Source organism: Periplaneta americana, chromosome 10 (genome assembly GCF_040183065.1).
Source record: "Periplaneta americana isolate PAMFEO1 chromosome 10, P.americana_PAMFEO1_priV1, whole genome shotgun sequence".
Taxonomy (NCBI): domain Eukaryota; kingdom Metazoa; phylum Arthropoda; class Insecta; order Blattodea; family Blattidae; genus Periplaneta; species Periplaneta americana.
The window spans coordinates 173,512,862-173,540,446 of NC_091126.1; the positions used below are offsets into that span (position 1 = coordinate 173,512,862).

General features: G+C 36.1%; 1 protein-coding gene across 3 annotated transcripts in view; it reads left to right on the forward strand.

Moving 5' to 3' along the window:
- Positions 1-27,414, forward strand: part of LOC138708159 (host cell factor 2-like) — a 50,021-nt gene extending 22,607 nt beyond the window's left edge. Inside the window, exons 4-8 of one of the 3 annotated variants that reach the window (XM_069838417.1) lie at positions 1,893-2,153; positions 5,963-6,142; positions 7,908-8,092; positions 15,833-15,930; positions 23,536-27,414. In XM_069838417.1, coding sequence (XP_069694518.1) covers positions 1,893-2,153; positions 5,963-6,142; positions 7,908-8,092; positions 15,833-15,902 — 696 coding nt within the window. In that variant the 3' untranslated portion in view covers positions 15,903-15,930; positions 23,536-27,414. Of the gene's footprint in view, positions 1-1,892; positions 2,154-5,962; positions 6,143-7,907; positions 8,093-15,832; positions 15,936-23,535 lie in introns of all 3 variants that reach the window. The other 2 variants (XM_069838416.1, XM_069838418.1) reach the window with 2 other exon arrangements.
- The last annotated feature ends 171 nt before the right edge of the window (positions 27,415-27,585 follow it).

The window sequence follows — 27,585 nt, forward strand, 5'->3', positions numbered from 1 at the left end:
AACGTCCAGTTCATGTTTCCAATTTCAGAAAGAAAAAAGAAAACTTATATCCCCCAGAAAAATAAATGTACACGGAACTTCCTTGGTCATTGTTCCAACGAGACTGAAATATTCAATTAACTGAACTGTGCATAAAGAATAAAGTTGAAATTAAGCCACCAGACTGTGACATAAGACAAAATTCCTCCAAATGAGCAGTGATGTTTGGTTTTCCCCAATACTCACAACTCCCATACTGGACTTACTGAAGGCTTGCCACTCTTCAATCAGAATGTGTAAAAGATTCCCTGTGTAAACTGCAGTGGAATTACTATAAAGGAATTATTTTTATATAATGTGTCCCACATTCACTTTGTTACAATAGATCAGGGATGGCCAACTTAATACCTGTCAGGGGCCAATTGTAATTTAGGCATCTTCATCAGTGGCCAGATCATATCTTATGTTTAGTTTTATCCATGCAGAAAGAAAGATACAAGCTATAATGCATATATATTAATAAACAAAGCTCATATGCCTTGAAATTTTTCATTACTCACCACTAAACAGTAACAGAAAAAATTCTTCCTCTCTGAGCAGAAATGAGCACAAAAATCTTATGGAATATAGTTTTTATGGTGCTTCCTTAAACAGTTGAAATCCTTGTACACACGCTGTTTAATGATGATGTGGTTTCTGAATATGGGAAATAAATTATTTATATACTTGTAATTGTACAAAGATCAAAATCTGTTTACGTTGTTAGTACAATCATTTTTTTTTTTCAAGAGACATTAATATGTGTTACATGGAAATACAAATATTATTGATTTAGTCCAACTATTATGCTGGACGCAGTCCTGTCAGACAAGGTATTTGCGATTCCCGGCTCTAGTTGCATTCTCTTCATAAGAGAAAAGTCTGCGAGACGTTTATTGGTGGATGACGCTCACAACTGCAGAGGTTATATCAGCATCGCTGGATGTGCCGGAATTTCGTCCCACAGGAATTTGCATAACAGTATTCACGATTTCATAGACATGTCCCTTAGTACCTGTACTTCTGAACCTGGTAGCGAGTCTAGTTTAATTTCCATGGCACGCACCTCCCTGTTTCAGACAACAGGTTTTTGGATGTTTCGAGTTTTCTTATGGTGGCACACAAAAAGCTTAAATTTGCTAATAGGAAAGCCAAATCATTTTTTAAACAACCATCTTTCAGTATATATCTTGAAGGATATCGATTGACGAAGCCTGATTACAGGAAATCAGAACAAGATACATTGCCTTACTTGATAGGCATGAGCGAGACGAGAGATTTGTTTAAATTAAATAATATTTATACAGGAGCTCTTATCTGTTGTGTTCCATAAACAAAGCGTGGAATGAAATCATCTTCAGCAACAATAAACATTCCTAATTATGTGTTGCAAGATCTCTCCTTCTTGTCCATATTAATTTATTCTCTAATAATAACATAGATATGCTTTCTAGCAATTCTCAGAACTTGAAGCGATACTATTACGAAAATGGATCATGGATATACCACACAGCGCTTAGGAACACGAAGCAACCAAGAATTCTTAAAAAAGATAACGTACTTCTGAGTGACATAATTGATTTAGTTTTAAAATATTTAAAAGTTCTTGTAAAAAAATTTTTAAATAAAAAAACTCCAAGATTTATGTGTTTATAATAGATTTCCTGAAAATATGTATTTACATCAATTTTTTGTGAAAATATGTGTTTTTATGTGAAATAAAATTCGGGTTTTAAACTTGAAACTTCATGTTCGAAATTTGTAACTTTGTTAATTGTGTTTTATCACACGCAAAAAGAATATTTAATTACATAGGAATCCGCTCCTTATTTATGAGCTATGGTCTTAGTACTGTAATGCTTTTATGTAATCAGGATTCACATCAGATAGCTGCACCTGGTACAACGAAACATTGGCATGACGTAGGTATATTCAAGAGCACTTCAACTTCTGTATCATCATTCTGTGTTAAGCCACAAAGAAAAGATGTCGTGCAGAAGGATGATGAAGCCCCCTTCACCAGTAAACGTCTCGCAGAGATTTCTCTTAAGAAGAGAATCCAACTAGAGCCGGGAGCAGCATATAAATTTAGAGTTGCGGCTGTAAATTCCTGTGGACGGAGCCCTTGGAGTGACGTAAGATTCATGTCATATGCGTGATTTTAATCATGGAAGTGCCTACTTTTGCTTGTTCAGGTCACCCATTGAGCCTGTATACAAACCTACTTATTTCCTTTTAAGCGATAAAAATGTTTTTGTGCATTTGGATTCCTTTCTTGAAATAACGTGTGTACTCGCATAGGATAAATCGTGAAACAGCGAACGCCAGTAGGGGAAGTTGTCCCCACCCTCGCCTCTCAGCACCTCGCTCGCCTGCTCTCTCTCTCTCTCTCTACTATCTGTCCTGCTTTGGTAGATCACTGCCTACCACCTCACACGTATTTCATAACACGTACACAATACAATCAAATTAGGGTGCATTAGACAACAGCCCAGTACCTTATCGTATCCGCCTTCATATTCTCCCTGCACAATTTGAGGAAGAAGTACACGTCTTCGGTACGGCTCATCACAACACGTGGTTCCGTCTGTACACGAAGCTGGACACGGACACAATGAAGCTCTACCAGCGCGCGTTAACACTTATGCCACCCCCGCAGTCAACCCCTACCAAGCTAAATTCACAATCCCGACACTTTCTACCCACGCTATTCGGTCATTGTCTTCCGCGCCATTCCATCATTGTCCCCTTGAACATAAGTAGATTCATTTCCCCTTCTACCACCAACTCGCCTCAGTAGCCTAGAGGTCTGAAGCTTGACCAAAAAGCGTGCGTGAGTTTCGTTGGGAAGATACTCAGACCGAATACTAGCCCCTGCGAAGTCATAAGAAAAAAAAGAGAGAGACAGGAAGCAAGGAACAGAGAAGGAGAGGCTGGAGAGAGAGATGCCGCATTCACTCTTTTTGTTCCACTTTCCTCCACTAGATGTCACCCCCACCCTAACCCCTATTTCCACTCTTTCCCGCTAGAGTGTGTGGTGAGCTTGTAGGGGAAAAGTGGAAAGGGGACGTGGGCGGAGCTTAGCGTTCACTGTTTTACGATTTTCCCCTCGCATATAAAACCCCTTCCTTTCATTTTTTCCGATTTTCAGTATCGGAGGAGTGTCCTATGTGCACATATGAAAGAAAATCAGTAAGGAAAATATAAAGTAACCAATAAACTTACATGCGTGAAAACATTGTAAAACAAGAACACTGCAGACCGTAACATATACCCGCATATAAGGGGAGAGTTATAACGGGTGGCTTAGGAATTGGGGAGAGTGAGTTACTTTTACTGACCAGCATTCAGCCCCTCAACAGATATAAGAAATGCAGCTATTTATAGCACAAAATTGTTAACTTGCTGCCTATGGAGTTACAGTGACGTTTTGTCCAATATTCACTCTTAAAAAAATTAGAGGCAGAGGATCTTACGTGCGAGTAAATACGATATTTAAATTTAGTAAAGTTTGAAATAGACACCAGTGGTGGCATTAAAAGTAACATTTACATAGTTAATCAACTTGATAATTATAAGGATATTATTATTATTATTTTATTAATATTAATATCAATATAGGTAGTATTTCTATGCAAATGCATGTTTTTATATAAGCTTGCTACACTTCTCAATCTTTGTATATATTCGTTTCATGGCTTAGTGAGTCGAAATAAGTGTACGTCGTCCCCTTTCACTTAAACATACATAATACAAACCTCCCTCTGACACTCCACGACCAATTCTATGAATTCGGACAGATTTCAGAGAATATACATGGCCTGCTAGCTGAAACATTGACTTATATTTGCTATCAAGCATTGTGAAAACATTTTAACCAAAACACGAGAACTAAAATAGGAAAGTACGGATATACACCCTGTTTCTAAAAGGACTTTACAATTTTGCAAGCACACAGAAATATATTGTGAAGACAAATACAAATGGTTCAGGTGTCATATGTTTGCAAATTACATCAAGTTTTACCTCAAATAGTCAGTAGGGCTCAATATGACTGCCATTGGTCATACAGCAGACATTCTACCTGAAGTCAATTTCTTGCCACACTCGCTGAAGCACATCCGGTGTCACTACTTATATTGCAGCGATGATTCGATTCGATTTCTAAGCTGAGTAAGCCTAGGAATGTCAGGAACTACATAATGAACAATCACGCATTTAAGTTAAGCAAATAATATTTATTCAACACTTTTTTTTTTTACAAAAGTTATTCAAATTGACGACCACCACATTCAATACAGGCATAACATCATCGTAGGAAATTCTGGCACACTCTAACAAGTACATCACGCATCTCACGAACCTCATTAAATGCTGCAAGTATCCTGGTGAGAAGGTTTCTTAGTCGGGAGCTGGTTTCTCGTACGTAAGGCTTTGATATGCCCCCAGAAGAAGAAATCAAGAGGCTTCAGATCAGGGGAGGGGCGTAAGGATAAGTTCCTATTCTAAAGTTTTGTATTGCGACTCCTGTATAAGCTCCTTAAGTTTGTTTGCAACCTTTTGAATCACCTTGTATAACAGACAGTTACCAGTTATGAGGATAGTAACTTTGGCATCAGCAGTTTGTTTTATGTAACAGTCCATGATCTGAGAATGACTGCATGCTGTTTTCCTTTTGCCAGATGTTTCATATCAACATTGTAGTTCCACAAACACATTTCAACATAAATATAGAACATGTCCCAGGATTTCACCAGTTATAAGAAAATTGATGGAATATTTACAGCAGCTTGATCTTTCCCAGTATATTCGGTGCATTCCACAGCTGTTGCTACAACAGGACTTTCGTATTCAGACAAAGGACTTTCATAACAAATGTGTACAGTATTTGGCACATACAATTAACTTTATGTACAGTCATACAGATAACTTTCATATCGATGATTATGCATTGTATATTCAGATTGAATAATGACGTATTGAAGGAAAAAGAAAAAGATAGGGATGTAATACCTCGGATGTATGTTATGCAAGGATGTTAAGTTTTTGTTCTTGTGTTTTATCGTGTTTCTTATTTATAATTCCAATCTGTCACCTCCTTGATGCGATAAAATTTATTTTCTGATCCTAGAGTCGACGCCAATTCGGAAGGCAGTTGTCTGCTAGCGTTTGCGTCGAGAGAGACAGATAGAGAAAGCAAGGCAGCGTACAACATTGCCACATCATACTTCACGAGCACGTGCAATACAAATAGCGCAGGAGAGAATTTAAATTATCAAAAGACAATAATGACCTTAGCTGTTGATTACTGTAAGCATGACACCAACAAACCCTCTTTCCTTCACTAACAATATTCTTTGCACGGTTCTCAATCCCACACCATATGCTTCTGCAGTCGTTTCTTGCATGTTGGCAACGTTGCTGCCAGCATCAAGATGGCCGGCAGTGTTCTGCTCATTAACGTTTTTAAAATAATGATACACCTTAAACACTATTTTCCGCGCCTGCTTGTGTAATACTTGTCTTTTTACAGTCTCTTCTTCCATTTATTTACCTTACATACACACAGTTAATGTTAGTTTTACTTATTCAGTGTATAGAAACACTCGCACGTGAACAAACGAACTCGGGAAGTGCTTGTTATAGACTGATTCTGATTGGTTCTACTGTACAAGCTTGTGACGTCACATACCAGAAATGCTACGGCGCATATAGAAGCTAACCGCCTTCCGAAATGCCGTCTAGTCTAGTGTAAAAAAAAATTGGCAAATCTGTGTTATAAATGTGAAAAAAAAGTTACTGTTGAAGTGACAATGAGAAAAAGAGTGAATCTCTAATTTAAGCAGACATTTGTGACTAGAATTCATTTTCGTTTGATAATGTTGTAACAGCTCTTCAGAGAGATATATATATTGTGTTACATTTATTTGTGTATTTTTAACAGGTGTCTGTTTTTGAAACCTGTCCAGAAGGAACCCCAGAAATTATTTCTGGTGTAGAAATCTACAGAACTGTAGTAGGAGTACGTTTTCGGTGGAAGGCACTGCCAACTAAAGCTGGAGAATCAATTGAGTATTCCATCTATCTGGCAGTGCGTGCTATTTCCGGTATTATCCAAGAACAGGTATGCTTTTCCTCAGAGACATTTTTTATATTATTATACCTCAGTCCATTCTGTTAAATTTGGTATAATTTAACTCAAAATTTTCTCGGGCTTCCAGCCAGGTCCTAAGTTGGTGATCCACTGACGTTTCGAGGATGTTCATCTTCCTCATCTTCAGGGTTAAATGATATCTAAGGGTACCCAGCTCCTTAATTTATAGTACCAGAGGGAGGAGTCAGCCAAGTATCTGTACGCTGATTGGCTCTTATTAGTGCGGACCATGGCGTGAACGCAGCCGACGTGTCATCTTGCTTTGTGCTGTTCAGCTGATTGACTGCGGGTCTCACGATGGGTTCGGCAGACGAGTTCTTATGTGTCCTCCACTGATGATGGCCCGTCATCTGGGTGTTGAGAAATTTAATAGCCAGTGTCCACGCCGCGCTTAGTTGGAGACCCGAGTCCCAATTCAGGTTACCACGTTCCACCGCTATGGCCAGGGTTTCTTTTACTCTTCTATCCCAGTAGCCCAAACACTTCGCCAGGACCTCGGTGTTATTAAAATTAGCCCTATGGCTTTTTTTCAATACATGTTCAGCCAATCTGGATTTTTCGGGCTGCATTCGGCTGCATCCTGATTGGCAAGAACATTGTATTGAAAAAAGCCATAGGGCTAATTTTAATAACACCGAGGTCCTGGCGAAGTGTTTGGGCTACTGGGATAGAAGAGTAAAGGAAACCCTGACCATAGCAGCAGAACGCGGTAACCTGAATCCGGACTCGGGTCTCCAACTAAGCGCGGCGTGGACACCGGCTATTAAATTTCTCAACGCCCAGATGACAGGCCATCATCAGTGGAGGACACATAAGAACTCGTCCGCCGAGCCCATCGTGAGACCTGCGGTCAATCAGCCGAACAGCGCAAAGCAAGACGACACATCAGCTGCATTCACGCTGCGGTCCGCACTAATAAGAGCCAATCAGCGCACAGCTCCTCGGCTGACTCCTCCCTCTGGCACTATAAATTAAGGAGCTGGGTACCCTTAGATATCATTTAACCCTGAAGATGAGGAAGATGAACATCCTCGAAACATCGGTGGATCACCAACTTATGATCTGGCTGCAAGCCCGAGAAAATTTTGTGTTGGTATAATTTAATTTAAAATGGAGCCTCGATTATTTTCTAAAGGGGATATGGGGAAGATGAAGAAGAAAAAGCTTTGATTATTGTCCTTAAGCGAGCACATACATTAAGCCTGAGTCGTAAGCATGCATTTTTATTAATTAACCATATATATGGAACTATTTTACACAGATCAAAAAATTTTGCACACTAATAGAACATTAAATGGGCTCTTTTTGGTATATACATTATTATTATTATTATTATTATTATTATTATTATTATTATTATTATTATTATTATTATTACTTACTTACTTATTTACTTACAAATGGCTTTTAAGGAACCCATGCCGCATCATATTGGCTGTATATGAAAATCATAAAAATTCCCTGGCACTGCCCGACCTCGAAAATTAGTAGCCTGAAATTGTTACAAAATTATTCAAATATTAACCTAACATTTATTTTCTCATGCAGTGTGAATGACTTCACGCTCTCCCTCCTTTCCCATCAGAAGAAAATGTTGAAAATTCAGTTATAGAAATAAATTACTTTATGACATAATGACTAATAGTTTCGTAATTTTCTACAGATATTACATTGTGGATAGAATTGCAGATATTATATTGCATTTGCATTTATAAAGTTTTCTGTATGTTTTCAGAATTACACAATGGTTTTTGTACCTGTATATTGCGGCCGAAAGAACGAGTATGTATTGCCAATGACTTTATTATCGATAGCTTACTTAGATGACTCAACTACTGAACCTGCATTTCTTATCAAAGTTGTCGCCAGGAACAAGGTCGGATATGGTCCTTGCTGCAAAGTCAAATGGTTTGCGACTCTGTAAGTGAAGTAAATTTCTCAAGTGTCTAAGAATTGGTTAAAATACAGTAATTATATCTTAAGGCTTTTGCTAAACAAATTTGAGGAAACTGTTATGGAACTTCATTTTTAAAGATATCTTAAAAACTTACATAATAATATTTTGTGAGATGTTTCATGTTTTAACAGTGATAGCTCAGAATCAGTGATAATTTTTTATGTAGAGCAACTAAGTATAAATTGTGATTATGACAACTGAAGATTAAAAAGTGTTATTTTTAGCCACACATTATTATAAAAAAAATGTTCACAGAATTAAATATTATTATTTTATGGCATTTCAAACAATGCCACTAGCAGACAATCTGAATCTGTGTGTGGCCATGCGCATGTATATAATATGTATGCCACAATTCAATTCAATTTATTTGGCCATTATACATACAGTTTTAGGCTTCGTCAGAATACATTGAAAAAACATATAAATACATTTTAAAAAACACTAATAACAGAAACAGTATTGTATTGTATTGTATTGTATTGTATTGTATTGTATTGTATTTATTAACATTCCATGGTATTCATACATTGCTTTACAGCTAGAATATGGAACAAGTCAAAAAACTTAATACTATTATAAAGTCTTAATTTATAGTCACAGTCTAGATGAAATATATATACAGACGAGATTTACAATATAGTCTACTAGTACAACACAAAGTTTTAGTATCAATTTCATGAAGTGTTATTGAATGTCATGAATTCACCTACAGAATAGAAGGCATGAGAAATTAGGTACTTCTTTAATTTGGCCCTAAATAATCTTATGTTTTAAGTTTCATTTTTTATATCGATAGGGAGGCTATTAAAAATTTTTACTGCCATATAACGCACTCCTTTTTGATAGCACGATAGACTTGCCGATGAAGTATGAAAGTCATTTCTTTGACGTGTATTTATGCTATGAACTGTTGAATTAGTTACAAAGTTTTCACAATTACATACGAGGAAAACTATTAATGAAAAGATATACTGACAAGCCATGGGCAATATTTGTAGTTTTTTGAAAATAGTCCTACAAGATTCCCTAGATTTGGCACCTACTATTATTCTAATTACTCTTTTTTGTAATAGAAATATATTGTTACTATCTGTGGAATTTCCCCAGAATATTATTCCAAAACTCATTACCAAGTGGAAGTATGCAAAGTATATTGTTTTTAAAGTATTGATATTTACTATCTTTTGCATAGTTCTAATAGCAAAACAAGCTGAATTTAGTTTGGGGGTAATTTCTTTAATATGATTTTTCCAATTTAACACATTATCGATTTTTAAGCCAAGAAATTTGGTTGTCTTTGTTTCTAATAGGGATCTGTTGTTAATTATTGCGCTAGAAGTTTGCCAGGTTGAATTTGCACAGGATTTAAATTGAATTATGTTAGTTTTGTTACAATTTAATACCAATTTATTGACTGAGAACCAGTCACATATTTTGAAGAGAATTTCCTCTGTTGAAGATTGGAATGTGTTGGAGTTATTGGCTGTAATTACTATACTTGTGTCATCTGCAAATAATATGGGATGACCTACATCTTTTATTACGGGGGCAAGATCATTTACACACACTAGAAAAAGTAGGGGACCTAATATTGATCCTTGAGGAACATTTAAGTAATACAATGAAAACATGAAATAATTTGAAATTTTTAATTGAAGAACACTAACTAAATTGCAATTAAACTTATTTATTAAAATACAATTTCATACAAATTTGTGTTGAAAAACTCAGCAACAGAATAAAAAGGATTATTTAATAACCAATTGCAAAATCTAGTTTTGAAGCTATTGATTGGTAATTTATAATATTGACTTGGGAGCTTATTATACTTATTATATAATTTCATCCCCATAATTAAAAAGTTTGTGTTGCTCTTGTGTAATCTACAACATGGAATATTAATTTGTTCACTATTTCTAATTTCATGATCATGTATATTGGCCACTAATGAGTAATTGTCGGTATTTTGTCGAGTGAAAAGTACTAGATCATATATATATACAAATTTATGATTGTTAAAATCCGTGATTGTCTAAAAAGTGGCCGACAATGTTCCAGATAGTTTGATTTACATAAAATTCTAAATGACTTTCTTTTGTAAAATCAAGACGCTTCCAATTTTGGTTCCATTTCCCCAGAAAATTAGGGCATATCAATTCTGTATATTAGTGAATTATAAACACATTATTTCAAATAAGAAAGTGTTATAGTTCGATAAATACCACAGATATCACGCAAAAACCCCAGTGCTCATTAATTCCGGAGAGTTAGTTAAAGGATTTTTGGGATTTTTTATGTGAGTTGTGATTGAACCTCGCAAACATCATTTACAGTAGCGTGCAAATTAATCCGAACACGACATATTTTTACATTTTCTGTCATTGTTGGCCTCACAGCTGCTCATACCGCTTTAATTGACATCTATAGTACGTGTAATTCCATTGTTGAAGGTCTGTCGTTATTATTTTTTAATAATATGTGACATTTTGCCTGTCGTTTTATACTTATAAGCATTTCAGTTGTGTTGAAGACTTAATACTGCAATCCTGTGTACATTCTGTCGTCTTCACAAATGGATACAACTTCACGAAAACGGTCTAAAATTATAACATTAGCGGAGCATTCTTCTATGACACAGAGGCAAATTGCTGCAGAATGTCACATCGGTTTGGCTACTGTTAATTTGATCATAAAACGATACAGGGAGACTGGATCCATCACACCCCAGGAAAAAGGAAACTGTGGCCAGAAAAGGAAGACTTCACCTGCAGATGATCGTTTAATTGTCAGGAAAAGTAAATTAAATCCTAGACTAACTGCTGTCAACTTAACCCGTGAGTTAATGGCTACCACTGGGGCGAATATTCACGTCACAACAGTGCGGCGTAGGCTTTTGGAAGCTGGACGAAGGGCTCGTAAGCCTATTAAGAAGCAACTGCTAACCCCTGTTATGTGCAAAAAACGCTTAATGTGGGCAAAATTACATCAACACTGGACAGTGAATGACTGGAAGAATGTACTTTTTTCCGATAAGTCTCATTTCGAGGTCCACGGCCACCGTGTTTCTTATGTACGGAAAGATTCGAAAAAGTAACAGCAGCTCATCTCCAACAAACACCCAAATACCCCCCTAAAGTAATGTTTTGGGGTTGTTTTACACATGAAGGGCCTGGAGCATTAATACCTATCAAGGGAATGATGAATCCTGACAAATATATTCATTTATTGGAAACCAGAATCGTACCCCAGCTGCAAAAATCATTTCCGGATGGCAGAGGTGTGTTCCAACAACACCTGGCACCATGCCATACGTCTCGAAAAATACAGAATTCTTGAACAAGAAGAATATTCAGGTACTCCCCTGGCCAGGCAACTCACCCGACATCAACCCCATTGAGAACTTGTGGTCAATTTGCAAAAGAAGAATGCAAAAAATGGATTGTTCTACAAAGGAGAAGATGATTTCTGCCCTCATTGGTGTATGGTTTCACGATGAAGAAATGAAGAATATTTGTTGGAAATTAGTGGAATTCATGCCAAATCGTCTCAGAGCTGTTATTAGGAACATGCTTAGTGTTTATGGCTGTTTTACATGAGTAAGAATTATTCGTGGTCAGTACTGTATGGTATTTGATGTGCTTAAAATAATAATAATCAATAGGGCTAGGATTTTGATGACCTATAAATCATGAAAAAATGTCCTAAAAGCAATGCATTTATGACCTAAAAATCTTTCAAAAATGCCCTTAAAATGCCCTAAAAATTGATCTTACATAATTGCCTTAGTAGGAAAAGAGATTTTGTACTACTTAATATTTATGGCCGGTTTCACCAACCTTCGTTATCATTATAATGTCTCGTTAAATAATTTAATGACACGTTAGTCAGTTTTTGTGTTTCACCAAGTATCATTATTGCTAACGCATCTTTAAATTCATCGTTAATTTATTAGGACCTATTCGTCGCGTTAAAACAGTAACAATGCGTTAAGAAGTCAACAAAATGGCGGACGTAATTATTCGATGAAGTTCTTTATTTAGAACTTCAACATAACGACGAACTTATATGTTGTAATAACACTCGGAATAATCATTTTGAAGATTAAGTGATAAAGAATTCCACGACAGCTACACATTAAGGAAATAAGTAGTAAGAATGATTCTAGAAGAAACTGAATACCGGTATACTGTATAGGTTAGAATACGACAGATAGAAATCACCCACTTAACGCCTCTTCAACACATTCTTCTCGCTTTAAGATAACGTTGCGGGAAGTTTTGAAATGGTAATTGATGATATGAATGGGGTATCAAAAGCTATATTGTCTAGATATGTGAATAAATTATCAGTCGTACTATCAACATTACAATAGTCATTATTTCTATAGGCCTAATAAGCTTATAGCTAAATTTTATATTGTCATAGACAACATAGATTGTGTACATGTTCCAATTGTATGGTATATCCTGGCAGTACAACAGCCAAAAGAATCTGCAATAGAAGAACATATTTTTCCTTCAATATTCAAACAATTTCATAGGCCTATGTAACGCTCCGTATAGAAAAATTGTGCCTAAACTAGCGCTGAGGTTATTTCCTTCGTACTCTGCTTATATACCTTGCACATACGAATCTGTGACAGTTTACGTTTGATTAGTTTAGGTTTTTGTTATGCCTTGCATATACGATCAAATGCATTACCACAAAAAAATCCCTTATAAATTCAACGATTTTCACTTCTGAAACCAGCAGAACTACCTCAGCGCTAATTTATTGAAATTGTAATAGGTTAGAATACGACAGATAGGAATCACCCACTTAACGCCTCTCCAACAGATTCTTCTCGGTTTAAGATAATGTTACGGTCTAGACGGATAGCACAACATTCCAAAGGAGGATGCCTTTTAAATGAAAAGGGTGCAAAGAGATTTTCTTTTAGGAGACAATGGATACCCCTTAAAATCCAATTTAATGACACCTCTCCTGAATCCTGCCACACAAGCATGGCAAAATTGTTACAGGGTACTAATAAATTTGTATGAAATACAGTGGAAAAGTAGTATGCAATTTATGGTAGAGGCGATTTCCTGTCCTAAATTTAGGCCTAATATAACTGCTTAGAATGCTTTGTATATAATTAAGTGTGGCATCAATTTCGAAGCTGTCGACCTTATAGTCCGCTAAATTTTCTTAGATTTCCTTTAGAAGTTACAATTTAACTGCTCTACATTCCTATTATTTACATTTAGAAGCAGCTGTCTTTTTTTTTAATTGCGGTGTGACAACATACTGTATTTAGGAAGATGTTCTTAAAATTACTGCCTCTTACCCGTTTGCCTATGATTGTTTCCTCATGCCAAACAAAGTCAGCCATGATCATATGTAACCAATCAAATTCGCGATTTCGAAGCCATGGTCGTATGAAAAACAAAACATGCAAGATACAAGTACAAAATCCCCTCGTTAGTAAACGCCTGTTAATTTTAAAGATACGAGGCTTGGTGAAACAGTCAACTTTTAAAGATCCCGTTAAAATTAAACGATCCATTTGTTGACAAGTCGTTTGTGCTGATTTAAAGAAGCTTGGTGAAACCGGCCATTAGACTAGTAATTAAATTAAATTTTACATAATTTTTTCTAAGTAGTACACTTTAATTAATTATTTTATCTGATGTAGTTTCCATGTATGATCGTTCACCTCTGTGTCGGCATGTGGACGTCAGGTCAGCAGTCGGCTGGTCGGTCTTGGCCCTTCATGGGCTGTAGCACCATGGATTTACTTTACTTTTAGTTTCCGTGTAGTCTACCACAAGGTCACTCTTATCTGGAATTAGCAGGTATAGAGGAGTCTATATTGAAGGGATGGTTGGACTGATCCATTACGTGGGGTGTACTACATTAAAATGGCAATATTTGTGTAGAAAAACGATTAAAATATTTTACAAAAAAATTAGTATTAATGGACAAAATATGTAAAGAAAATATCAAAGGAAATAGACATTATTTTACATTAATAACGGGGATTTATGACCAAAATTAAATGAAAAAGCCTAAAAAATGACCGAATAAAAGAAAAGATGCTCTTATAAGTTGAAACAGGCAAAAAATGCAAAAAAATGCCCTAACAAATATGTCTTAAAACACTCATGGCCGGTTTTTCCAAGTATTGTTAGAAAATTTAACGACTGTTAAACTGTAAACAGTTTGTTAATTAATAAAATTGTATTTTTTCAACACCAGTTTGGTTTAACAGATTGTTAACAGTTAGTTAAATATGGCCGATGTCTCCACAGCTGTTCAAACAGAAGTTGCGAAATTACTATTTTGTGTCTCTCTGTAGGGAATGTTTAGCATATGACTGGTAATATAACATTTAAAAAATACTTTGACTGTTTAAATACATCAGTGTTATTTTATTTCTTTCGTATTTCGTATCCATAATAGCAATGAGGAAATATAACCTTAGTTTGTAATTATTATTCAGCACGTCACCTACAACTTTTGTCAACTGTTCGTTTATGGAGTGTGGCCTACTATAACAGGTTGTCATTTTATGCAAGTTTCATGACTCACTCTATAATATAGAATTTAAAGATTAATTTTAGCCAATCAAAAATTGTCTTACATGTGTAGAATCATTACCAACTGCTGTTGAGTAGTTAAAATAGTGCTAACAGACGTTATAGTTAAGTGTTGGTTATCTTAAACAAAATTATGTTGAACAAATGGAAAATACATTAACAAAGCGTTAAAAATAAACAGACTGTTAATTTAACATTCGGTAAACAAAATTAAACATTACTTGGACAAACTGGCCATCAGTTTATCACAAAACAAATACTAAAGCAGCTATGTTTCTGGCTTACTAGAAAAAAAGATGCAATTTCATCAAAATCCTAGCCCTAATAATCAATTTGTGGTTGTTTTGGCGAGTGAATTGTGTGAGTTTCGCCACTAGTTTGCAGTAATTTATTCTTACTTTTAGAGCAGACATGATATCTGATGAGGAACATATTGGAGGACGGGACAATAGTGAAGAAGATGAATTTATTGAGAGATTGCGTGATAACAGTGATTCGGAACTGAATTATTGCCCTACTGATGAAGAGCTCAATATGAAGGTCAACAAAATGAAGAGATACAGCAAGTCGAAAGAGAGAGAGAATCCTCACATTCCGAGAATAAGAGGAAGAAGCTCCTGCTGTCAAGAAGGATAACCATTGAAGTGGGAAATAGTTATTTGACAGTCAATATTATGGTGATATGTTTAGGTCAACAATGTCCAGAGAAAGATTTATGTTCCTGATACTTTTTTTCAGGTTTGATGACTAAGCAACCAGAGTGGAATGACGATCAGAAAGTAAATTAGGCCCAATTAAGAAAGTCTGGGATTCGTTTGTGTACAAAAAAAAAATAAATAAATAAAATAATAATAATAATCCTCGCAGATAATCAAACCAAAGATAGAGTCGACACATTGGATGAAATGTGCCAAAGTATGAACTGTGAGAGAAAGAAATGAAAATGGCTTCTGTATATGTTCTACAACATCCTGGACATACCCCCCCCCCCCAACAAAATTCTGCGTATGCCACTGATAATTTTTATTCATACACAGACTGCACTGCTATCATATTTCATTTCATCCAAATTAAATTTACTTCTTCTAAGTACAGTAAACTAAAATGTTATCTTTGCAGAGACTTCAGACAAACAGTCCGAAAAGCCCTGGAGTGGACAGAACGCCAACATCACAATATAATTGGATGAAGAAAATTGATGACCTATTTACGAATGAGTAAGGTATATCCGAAAAATGGTGTACATAAGTAATTCAGAGTGTCAGGTGAATTAAGTGCCTTTAAAGTAGGAAGTAGATATTGATTACTTACTTACTGGCTCTTAAGGAACCCGGAGGTTCATTGCCGCCCTCACATAAGCACGCCATTGGTCCCTATCCTGAGCAAGATTAATCCAGTCTCTGTCATCATATCCCACCTCCCTCAAATCCATTTTAATATTATCTTCCCACCTACATCTCGGCCTCCCCAAAGGTCTTTTTCCCTCCGGCCTCCCAACTAACACTCTATATGCATTTCTGTATTCGCCCATACAGGGTACATGTCCTGCCCATCTCAAATGTCTGCATTTTATGTTCCTAATTATGTCAGGTGAAGAATACAATGTGTGCAGTTCTGTGTTGTGTAACTTTCTCCAATCTCCTGTAACTTCATCCCTCTTAGCCCCAAATATTTCCCTAAGAACCTTATTCTCAAACACCCTTAATCTCTGTTCCTCTCTCAAAGTGAGAGTCCAAGTTTCACAACCATACAGAACAACCGGTAATATAACTGTTTTATAAATTCTAACTTTCAGATTTTTTGACAGAAGACTAGCTGACAAAAGCTTCTCAACCGAATAATAATATGCATTTCCCATATTTATTCTGCGTTTAATTTCCTCCCGAGTGTCATTTATATTTGTTACTGTTGCTCCAAGATATTTGAATTTTTCCACCTCTTCGAAAGATAAATCTCCAAGATATTGATTAGTTTTACAAAAAAGACCATAATGTCAGACACAGTCAAAAGCTTTCTTGACATCCAGAAAGGTAGCGACTATGTATGATAATGAGTTAAATCCCTTTATTGTGTCTTCAACTAATGAAATTATCCCCTGATTTACTGATTTCCCTTTCTGGAATGCTGTTTGCCAAGTAGATATAATCTTCTCCATTAATGGGCCAAGTTGTTTAAGGATAATTTTCTCATATATTTTTCCGTGTGTATCTAGTAGGCTGATTGGACGTCTGTTTTGAGGAAAATTAAGTGGTTTATTTTGTGTAGAAATAGTTATATGTGCATGTTTCTATGATGTGGGAAAATATTTCAGACACATTGCTATGTTAAACAGTTTAGTGATATGACATATTGTCTTTCGAGGAAGATTCTACAGGACTAGGTTGTTCATCTTATCAGATTTTAATGATTTGATTATTGATTTCACTTCAGAGGGATTAGTATTCTGAAATTTACTGTTATGTGGCTTGTTTCAAATTGTTGTAACTTATCGGGCTATCTCTTGATTTACAATATTATAATCTGGCAGTGGCAGCTCCTCGGGGGAGGGAAGGGAGGAACGTCCTCCTCACATTTTTCTTCTTCTGAAAGTAAATATCAAATAAAATATGTGCCTTAAAATTCGAGGAAGATTCGATAATTTTTAAGTTCACAGCTATAAGTAAACCTTAGTTGATCGAGTTTTAAACGACGTGCGCTCATGTGCTGTAGAAAACTGTGAGAAGGATGCGAGATTGTTTGTGTGGAGGAAAGCCAATCCTTTCCTCCTTTACTGCAGTTAACACACATAGACAACAGCGCACTAGCGGCCAGAGAAAGAAGCAGGGTTTTAAAGCAAGTAAATGAACGGAGAGGGAGGAGATCCTCCTCTGAATCAGCGCATGGGCGGGAAATAGAAACCGACTGGTCATGCAGCAAGCTCGCTACCACTGCCATCTAACGATGTTGCATTCAACCAACTAACACATCTTGGAGGAGGCACAATAAAAACAGTTTTAACGCAAGGTTATAAGACACCATATAAACTTTTTAAAAATTATAAATGAAAATATATTATTCATTGCACTTTATACGTATAGAGTACTATTCATGATTTGAAATTTTCAAGGATATTTGAAAGTTAAAGTCGGGTTTGCATAAAACAAAGAGGAAGTAGTTCTACATTAATATCGTAGATCATTTTGGCCACTGAAATTCACTTCCATTCATTGTCTACTAGACAGGACAACATCCAAGTTGTCAGTTTTGTACATATATATTTGAAATTGAAAGTACTCCAAACTACACTATTTTTAACATAAAAAAATTAATCGGCCAAGGGCAGCTTTAAAATAATGATAGTATGACTTTACAAGAACTGACATTCTTCAAAAGCATGTGATACTGAACATGTAAAATGTACATGTGGCAACACAGACCACGTGGGTGGGTGCAGTGTTCTCGCTTTCCTAACAGATTATTTTGCATTCCCACTTCCGTAAAACGGTTCTGGTTGCATGTTTGTAGCTGGTCTCTTCCAACACGTGTGATGCTGTGGTGTTCGGAAAAATCCTGCAAGGTTGTGAATTTCCTTGTAATTGTTAATTTGTGCAATTATTCAACAATGAATGGAAGTGAAAACATATATTTTGGACAATTATTTAGGAAACTCAGTTTACAAGAACAGATTATTGCTATACAAAAGGGAAGCCAACCCGAACACTATCTGGTCTTACATGTATGCATGTAGGCTAATTTGTAGCGTGTTTCATTCAAGAAGGTGTCATTTTATGCAGTTAACTTCTTTCCTCCTCTTAAGAAATATGCAGGAGCCGTCACTGTAATCTGGGTATGCAGGAGGTTCATCAAAATGATTTTGTAAGTATTCTGCAATGGCTTCTGATTTTTCATTCGGGTTATATCTAAGTCCGGAAGGAAATTGTATTGGCTGCTGTTTAGGAGAGAAATTAGATTTTGTCAGTCGTTTAGTGATTTTCCAAATGACATTTGATGAAACAGAATTTTTTACATCATCTTCTTCTTCTTCTTCTTCTCAAGGCACTACAACTTCAAAATTAAATGTCTTAGCCTTCTCAACAATTTTTTTTCCACGGACTTCTATTCTGTACAACCATCATCCAATCCGTGATTCATAGCGTCCTCAAATCATTCACAATATCATCTTCCCAGCGGCTTTTCAGTCTACCCGCTGCTCTAGTTCCCAGGGATTTCCATTTATATATACCTTTCACTAGCCTCTGCTCTTCCATTCTTTTAACATGGCCAAACCATCTTAACCTCATAGCCCTGATGAAATTTATTATATTTTGATTGTGTATTAAATCATTTAGTTCTTTGTTAGCTTTATTCTCCATTTGCCATCTCTATCCTTGGAGGGTCCAAAGATGCTGAGTTCTTGGCAATAAAGCCAGTAACACACTTCTTCAATATAGGAGTGATGTAGCAAAAAGTATGACTGTTTTAATGTAGGCACCATATTTTTATGTTATGGCAGTTATATCACCTACACACAACTCCCAGACTGCTTGGAGATCACACCTGCCATTAATAGCAGGTCCATATGACCTAGCTGGGAGGATTGTCAGACAACTCCACCTAGAGATGTGTATGGGCAAATGACAGGCTTTTACCCGACTACCTGTACAGCAGTAAGCCAACTAAGCCTGCCTGCGAGCCTTATGGTTTCCTCCTTCATAGTTCAAGCTCGAGGCAAAGAAGCCTAAAATGATGTGTGCTAATGATTTTTTGAAAACGGAAGTGCTACGCTTCCTTTAGTACTCTGTGTTCTTTTATCTCTTGGTCATAGACATTCCAAAGTGCGGGCAGAAGTCTTGGAGGCAACCCTCTTCTTTTGCCTCTTGCTATACAACCTCTTACACATACTGCCTCGATATATGCAACGAGATCTTGGACATCATCGTCAAAAGTGTCTGCTAATTGGTCCAAATTATCTTACTTTCCAGTGGAACAGTGGAAGGGTCAGAAGGTGCAAATGACATAATTTAGGAAAAGTTCTGGAAGTCCAAGATTTACTGCGTGGCATCAAATGTTTTACAGAAAAAGAAACAGACATCCCTTTATCACAATATTTTGTGACGTAATTTGAGCAGCATGTATTGTACTAATTTTGAATCCCACGAAGATGAATTGTGGAGTTAAATCCGAGTATATAATGTGTGCTGCAGTTTTCAAATGTTGAAATATAATCCTATATGTACTTTCATTTTTTCTAGTGGAAAGTACATACATTGCATAAGTGAGAAAATTTGCCCAAACTCAATTCCATTGGTTATGTTTGTTTAGCTGGCAAAACTTGAAGAGATATTTTATTACTTACACACATTATACAGCTAATAAAATGGACGAAATAGTGGACTAACTTTGTTGCATGTAATAGTGTTGGACGAGAAAGTGTGGAAGAAATATTTTTTAGATGTAATTTGAAATTGTTAAGTAAGTTGTTACTTGTGGTAGTGAATACTTCTCTTCATCGTTATACTGGGTGTTCATTTCAAAGTGTGTCATGATGTCACTGTTGTTGGGTCACCGATTTGAAGCGAGTTTCAGCTGATATGTTAGAGAAGTTGCCTATTATTTAAGGCATTCTTCAATCTGAACTTGAGAACGTGTACGGTATAACTTGAACGTCGTAGCAACAGATGGCGGTCTGTACGGTCTGTGTGCTACCATAACCTCTTTCGAACTGTGTTTTGCGCCGGGAAGTCGTACGCAGGGTATTTGTTATCATCGGTTGCGTACGGTAACATTCCACAACACAAATCAAATGCTCCGTGTTCATGTTGACCGTCGAAGTTAATGTCAACAAATACGTAAGTAATCGTCTTAACCCTCTCCCCATATCCCGAGAGTACGTATTTCCAAACAGTTCACATTCCTGCCACTACCGGCTTTACCGTACGTATCGGCACGTACTCTTTAGAATGAATGCCGTACTTGCTAGCCAACTTCTCTGCCTCTTAGATTATACACCTGAGCTGCGGAAGTGTAGGAAGATTGAATTCTCTAGGCTCATCAGCTAGCCACATGACGGCATACAGCGAGCCAAGACACATTTTGAACTGAACACCCAGTAGTTATCTTTTATTCTTATTGTCCTCCACATCAGTATCACTCCAGCTCTCTTTTTTGTTCCCCTAAAAATGTACAATAAAGACATTTTTACAGGCAATGATAATGTTGATTTTTAACTTATAACCGCTTGAAAAGGAAATACGAAACATAAAATAGTGGTAATAAAATTAACACAAATTAAAATTTAATTTTTATATACGCTTTTCTTTATTTACCAATGCAGCAGCATTTTGTTCCAATAATAATTATTTAACATATTTAATGTATAGTACCTTTCGTTCACTTGAGTTAATGTGAAGGGAGAGTAGATTGTTTACATGTTGATGCTCATAATACTGAATTGACAACAGAAATTACAACTCTGTATCAGTAAGCTACCCCTTTTAGGCACACAGTGTGCTTTACTCTAGCCCGCAGAATAACAGCCATGGACACTACAAACCTTCATGATGTGTGTGTGTATTTATTCACACTGCAATGGGTATATACCCGGTGGCAGTGTAACTAATTACGCTCAATAATGACAGTAATAAACTTATTGATTAAAAATACAATTAATAATAATACTAATAATTAATACTAACAATAATTTATAATAATAATAATAATAATAATAACAGGGAATATCCTAAATTAAATGAAGCACGATCATTTAAAATAACATTTAAAATAAATCTAATTTGTATCTTAAACCTAAGTTCGAACTAAAACCCACGAGTATGATATATTCATATCTGCACAAGTACCTTTCAACATTACACTCATTTCGCTGTCAACTCACTCACTGCACTGGAACTACGACACATTTCACTGATTCTATCCTGATTTCACTAACACTTCAAAAACATTTCACTGTTCAAATACTTTGCACTGCTTCACTGACAGGAACATGTTTCACTTACACATCACACTTCACTGACACAACATAATTGTTCACTGATACAACACTTCAATAACAAAATATCATTTACACCATTTAAATATTGTGTATAATTACCGTCTATTAGTAAAATCCTTAAGCCTATTTTTAAATACATTTTTGGTTGTTGGTAAAGCCTTTAGTAAGTCTGCAGGTATGATATGATGATGCAACCTAACCAGTGGCGGCTCCTGCATATTTCTTAAGAGGAGGAAAAAAATTAACAGCACTAAATGACACCTTCTTGAATGAAACATGCTACAAATTAGCCTACATGCATACATGTAAGACCAGGTAGTGTTGGGGTTGGCCTTCCCTTCTGTATAGCAATAATCTGTTCTTGTAAACTGAGTTTCCTAAATTGTCCAAAATATATTATGTTTTCACTTCCATTCATTGTTGAATAATTGCACAAATTAACAATTACAAGGAAATTCACAACCTCGTAGCATTTTTCGAGCACACTACAGCATCACACGTGTTGGAAGAGACTAGCTACTAACTCGTAACCGGGACTGTTTTACGGAAATGGAAATGGGAAATAATCTGAGGAAAGCGAGAACACTGCACCCACCCACGTGGTCTGTTCTACCACATGTACATTTTACAAGTTCAGTATCACACACTTTTGAAGAATGTCAGTTCTTGTAAAGTCATACTATCATTATTGTTCAAAGCTGCTGGTGGCCGATTAATTTTTTATATTGAAAATGATGTAGTTTGGAGTACCTACTTTCAGTTTCAAATATATTTGTACAAAACTGACAACTTGGCTGTTCCCCTGTTTAGTAAACAATGAATAGAAATGAATTTCAGGGGCCAACTATGTAAAACTACTTCTTCTTTGTTTTACATAAAGCCGACTTTAACTTTCAAATATCCACGAAAATTTCAAACCATGAATAGTAGCCTATATAAAGTGCAATGAATAATATTTTTGATTTATAATTTTAAAAAAAAAAGTTTACATGGTGTCTTTCATAGCGTTGCGTTAAAACTGTTTTTGTTGTGTCTCCTCCTAGATGTGTTATAGTCCGGTTGAATGCAACATCATTAGATGGCAGCGGTAGCGAGCTTGCTGCACGACCAGTCGGTTTCTATTTCCCGCCCATGACTGATTCAGAGGAGGATCTCCTCCCTCTCCATTCATTTACTTACTTTAAAACTCTGCTTCTTTCTCTGGCCGCTAGTGCGCTGTTGTCTATGTGTGTTAACTGCAGTAGAGGAGGAATGGAGTGCCTTTCCTCCACACAGACAATCTCGCATCTTTCTCACAGTTTTCTACAGCACATGAGCGCGTGTCGTTTAAAACTCGATCAACCGAGTTTTTCTTATAGCTGTGAACTTAAAAATTATCGAATCTTCCTCGAATTTCAAGGCACATATTTTATTTGGTATTTACTTTCAAAAGAAGAAAATGTGAGGAGGACGTTCCTCCCTTCCCTCCCCCAAGGAACCGCCACTGAACCTAACCTATCCGCTTAAAGCGAACAGCCCAAGCCCAGCCCATATTCATCTCTAACACCACCAACTATATCCCCTCTCCACCACTTAGGGAACCCTTATGCATGCCATGGCAGGTCATCCTCCATTTTTGATGTAACAGTTATACCAAAGCGAGTCTTCAGATCCTCACTTGCCAAAATGTGAGGATGGGGTTTGAGTAGGAGAGGTTATGGAGTGCACTTCACTATTCCTTGCAACCCAGTATATTATGTTATGTCGTTTTATGTCATGTCATGTGTGGATATAACGATGATTTTCATTAGAGGTACAAGCAGGGCATTGGATGTAGTTCTGTTTTCCCTTTCAGAAAATCATTATTTGGGATTTCCTGGATGAGGAAGCAAACTGTTGTCTCTACAGCACTGATGAATCCAGGATCTATTGGCCTTCCTTTCCTATTCTGAAGATTTGAATTGGTACGAGTATAATTTCTTTTTCTACTAACTCCCACGTGGCTGTGTGAACAGCTCGAGAGGACCTAGACTCCTCCATACAAAGTGTTAACTGGAAGGGGCAGGATCAAATAATGCTAAATAGACTTTTTGTAATGATTAGCTTGTTTTGGGAGGGGTTAATAGAGTATGTACCAATGTAAAGATTGAGAAACATGTTGTTTGTTCCTTGTAGTTAGAAATTCTTGTGCTGGGCAATAGCAGATGCCCCAGTATAATAATTTTACTCCGAGAAGTTTGATATGGGAGGCCTGCTATTTGTAAGTTTGCTTTGTATGTCAACTCAGTGAATGTTTCACTTTACACCAAGTGCTTTTTTCTTAGAAGCAGATTGGCCAATGGGGTTAATAGAGTATGTACCAATGTAAAGATTGAGAAACATGTTGTTTGTTCCTTGTAGTTAGAAATTCTTGTGCTGGGCAATAGCAGATGCCCCAGTATAATAATTTTACTCCGAGAAGTTTGATATGGGAGGCCCCACAAGGCCTGCTATTTGTAAGTTTGCTTTGTATGTCAACTCAGTGAATGTTTCACTTTACACCAAGTGCTTTTTTCTTAGAAGCAGATTGGCCAATGGGGTTAATAGAGTATGTACCAATGTAAAGATTGAGAAACATGTTGTTTGTTCCTTGTAGTTAGAAATTCTTGTGCTGGGCAATAGCAGATGCCCCAGTATAATAATTTTACTCCGAGAAGTTTGATATGGGAGGCCTGCTATTTATAAGTTTGCTTTGTATGTCAACTCAGTGAATGTTTCACTTTACACCAAGTGCTTTTTTCTTAGAAGCAGATTGGCCAATGGGGTTAATAGAGTATGTACCAATGTAAAGATTGAGAAACATGTTGTTTGTTCCTTGTAGTTAGAAATTCTTGTGCTGGGCAATAGCAGATGCCCCAGTATAATAATTTTACTCCGAGAAGTTTGATATGGGAGGCCCCACAAGGCCTGCTATTTGTAAGTTTGCTTTGTATGTCAACTCAGTGAATGTTTCACTTTACACCAAGTGCTTTTTTCTTAGAAGCAGATTGGCCAATGGGGTTAATAGAGTATGTACCAATGTAAAGATTGAGAAACATGTTGTTTGTTCCTTGTAGTTAGAAATTCTTGTGCTGGGCAATAGCAGATGCCCCAGTATAATAATTTTACTCCGAGAAGTTTGATATGGGAGGCCCCACAAGGCCTGCTATTTGTAAGTTTGCTTTTTTCTTAGAAGCAGATTGGCCAATGGGGTTAATAGAGTATGTACCAATGTAAAGATTGAGAAACATGTTGTTTGTTCCTTGTAGTTAGAAATTCTTGTGCTGGGCAATAGCAGATGCCCCAGTATAATAATTTTACTCCGAGAAGTTTGATATGGGAGGCCCCACAAGGCCTGCTATTTGTAAGTTTGCTTTGTATGTCAACTCAGTGAATGTTTCACTTTACACCAAGTGCTTTTTTCTTAGAAGCAGATTGGCCAATGGGGTTAATAGAGTATGTACCAATGTAAAGATTGAGAAACATGTTGTTTGTTCCTTGTAGTTAGAAATTCTTGTGCTGGGCAATAGCAGATGCCCCAGTATAATAATTTTACTCCGAGAAGTTTGATATGGGAGGCCTGCTATTTATAAGTTTGCTTTGTATGTCAACTCAGTGAATGTTTCACTTTACACCAAGTGCTTTTTTCTTAGAAGCAGATTGGCCAATGGGGTTAATAGAGTATGTACCAATGTAAAGATTGAGAAACATGTTGTTTGTTCCTTGTAGTTAGAAATTCTTGTGCTGGGCAATAGCAGATGCCCCAGTATAATAATTTTACTCCGAGAAGTTTGATATGGGAGGCCTGCTATTTATAAGTTTGCTTTGTATGTCAACTCAGTGAATGTTTCACTTTACACCAAGTGCTTTTTTCTTAGAAGCAGATTGGCCAATGGGGTTAATAGAGTATGTACCAATGTAAAGATTGAGAAACATGTTGTTTGTTCCTTGTAGTTAGAAATTCTTGTGCTGGGCAATAGCAGATGCCCCAGTATAATAATTTTACTCCGAGAAGTTTGATATGGGAGGCCTGCTATTTATAAGTTTGCTTTGTATGTCAACTCAGTGAATGTTTCACTTTACACCAAGTGCTTTTTTCTTAGAAGCAGATTGGCCAATGGGGTTAATAGAGTATGTACCAATGTAAAGATTGAGAAACATGTTGTTTGTTCCTTGTAGTTAGAAATTCTTGTGCTGGGCAATAGCAGATGCCCCAGTATAATAATTTTACTCCGAGAAGTTTGATATGGGAGGCCTGCTATTTATAAGTTTGCTTTGTATGTCAACTCAGTGAATGTTTCACTTTACACCAAGTGCTTTTTTCTTAGAAGCAGATTGGCCAATGGGGTTAATAGAGTATGTACCAATGTAAAGATTGAGAAACATGTTGTTTGTTCCTTGTAGTTAGAAATTCTTGTGCTGGGCAATAGCAGATGCCCCAGTATAATAATTTTACTCCGAGAAGTTTGATATGGGAGGCCCCACAAGGCCTGCTATTTGTAAGTTTGCTTTGTATGTCAACTCAGTGAATGTTTCACTTTACACCAAGTGCTTTTTTCTTAGAAGCAGATTGGCCAATGCATGTTTGGTTTTGATTGGGAATTGCTGCTGTTGCTATCGTCATTATTAGAGGAGATTACTACAACCCAGAGTTGGTTTTGCACCAGTGGATTTTAATTTAAATTTGGTAGAACATTTAACAATAAATTTAGTTTAAATTTTATTTCATGAAATTACTTTTTTTAAATATATTTACAAGTCATTCTCAATTCCATAAATATTCAAAATATATACAAGTTTTAACTGTTTGAAATTATTATTACTATTATTATAATACTGGGGCTTCTGCTATATCATTCCAATTCAGGTGTTCAAGTGTTCATTATTAGAAGGAGAAATAATTTAATTAGTTTGAATAATTGTTGCTGTAATTGTTAAAATATTTTACCATAATTTAAACTATAGTATGGGAGCAACATATTAAGGATCTGAGTAACTTCATGACACAGTCTATTGGTTGAAATCCTGTTTGTGTAGACTGTTGATGTGTTATGCTTGCTTTTGAGTTTCAAGGATTCAAGATATTGAATTTAAATGGAAGGAATTGTTTGTGTTAATGCCATGCGTTTATCTGTTTATAAAAATCATAAAAAAACTTAGAGCATTAATTGAGTCAAAATATTTTTCGTAGGAGAGTTTATGAAAAAGAACTATACAAAGTAAAATTTCACGATAGTCATTACAAGAGAGATGGTTTCAGGTGATAACACTGAGGGCTTCCAGTCTTCTAATCAAGTTTAAAATTCCTCATTTTTTCTCCTCAAAAATTGTTTATGTTTATGTATAAGTTTTCTCATGTATGTTTGAATTGTTCTTCGTTTGTGGTGCATATATAATTAATTTTAGGCTGAATTGTAACCTAAGATTGCTGCATATTAGGTTTACCACCATTCTACACAGACTAATAGAGGTTACATCTCAATACTTCATGGTTTTCATTACTCATAGTCCCAGAGAGGAACTTGCATATGTTACAGATTTATCTTTCTTTTGTTGTGCAGGCAAACAAACCTAGCACTATAAAGTTTAATGTTCATGATTTTGTGCGTATTATGTAATAAACAGTTACATTTCAGAAAGTACCTCAAATTTACTTAAAAATGTGACCATAAATCCCGTATAATACCCATGAAATTTACACACAACTCTTGCCTCACATGTAAGCAACTTTTTGCTTTTATCATTAATATACAAAAACTGTTTGCATGTGAGGCATCCAGTTTCAAAATCTGCTAAAGCCATTTTTGCACTTTTTTTCAGAAAATGAAATAAAAACGTTTCCTGGCAAAATGTTGAATGCTTGATTTAATGTCTTGTTGTTTCTTCT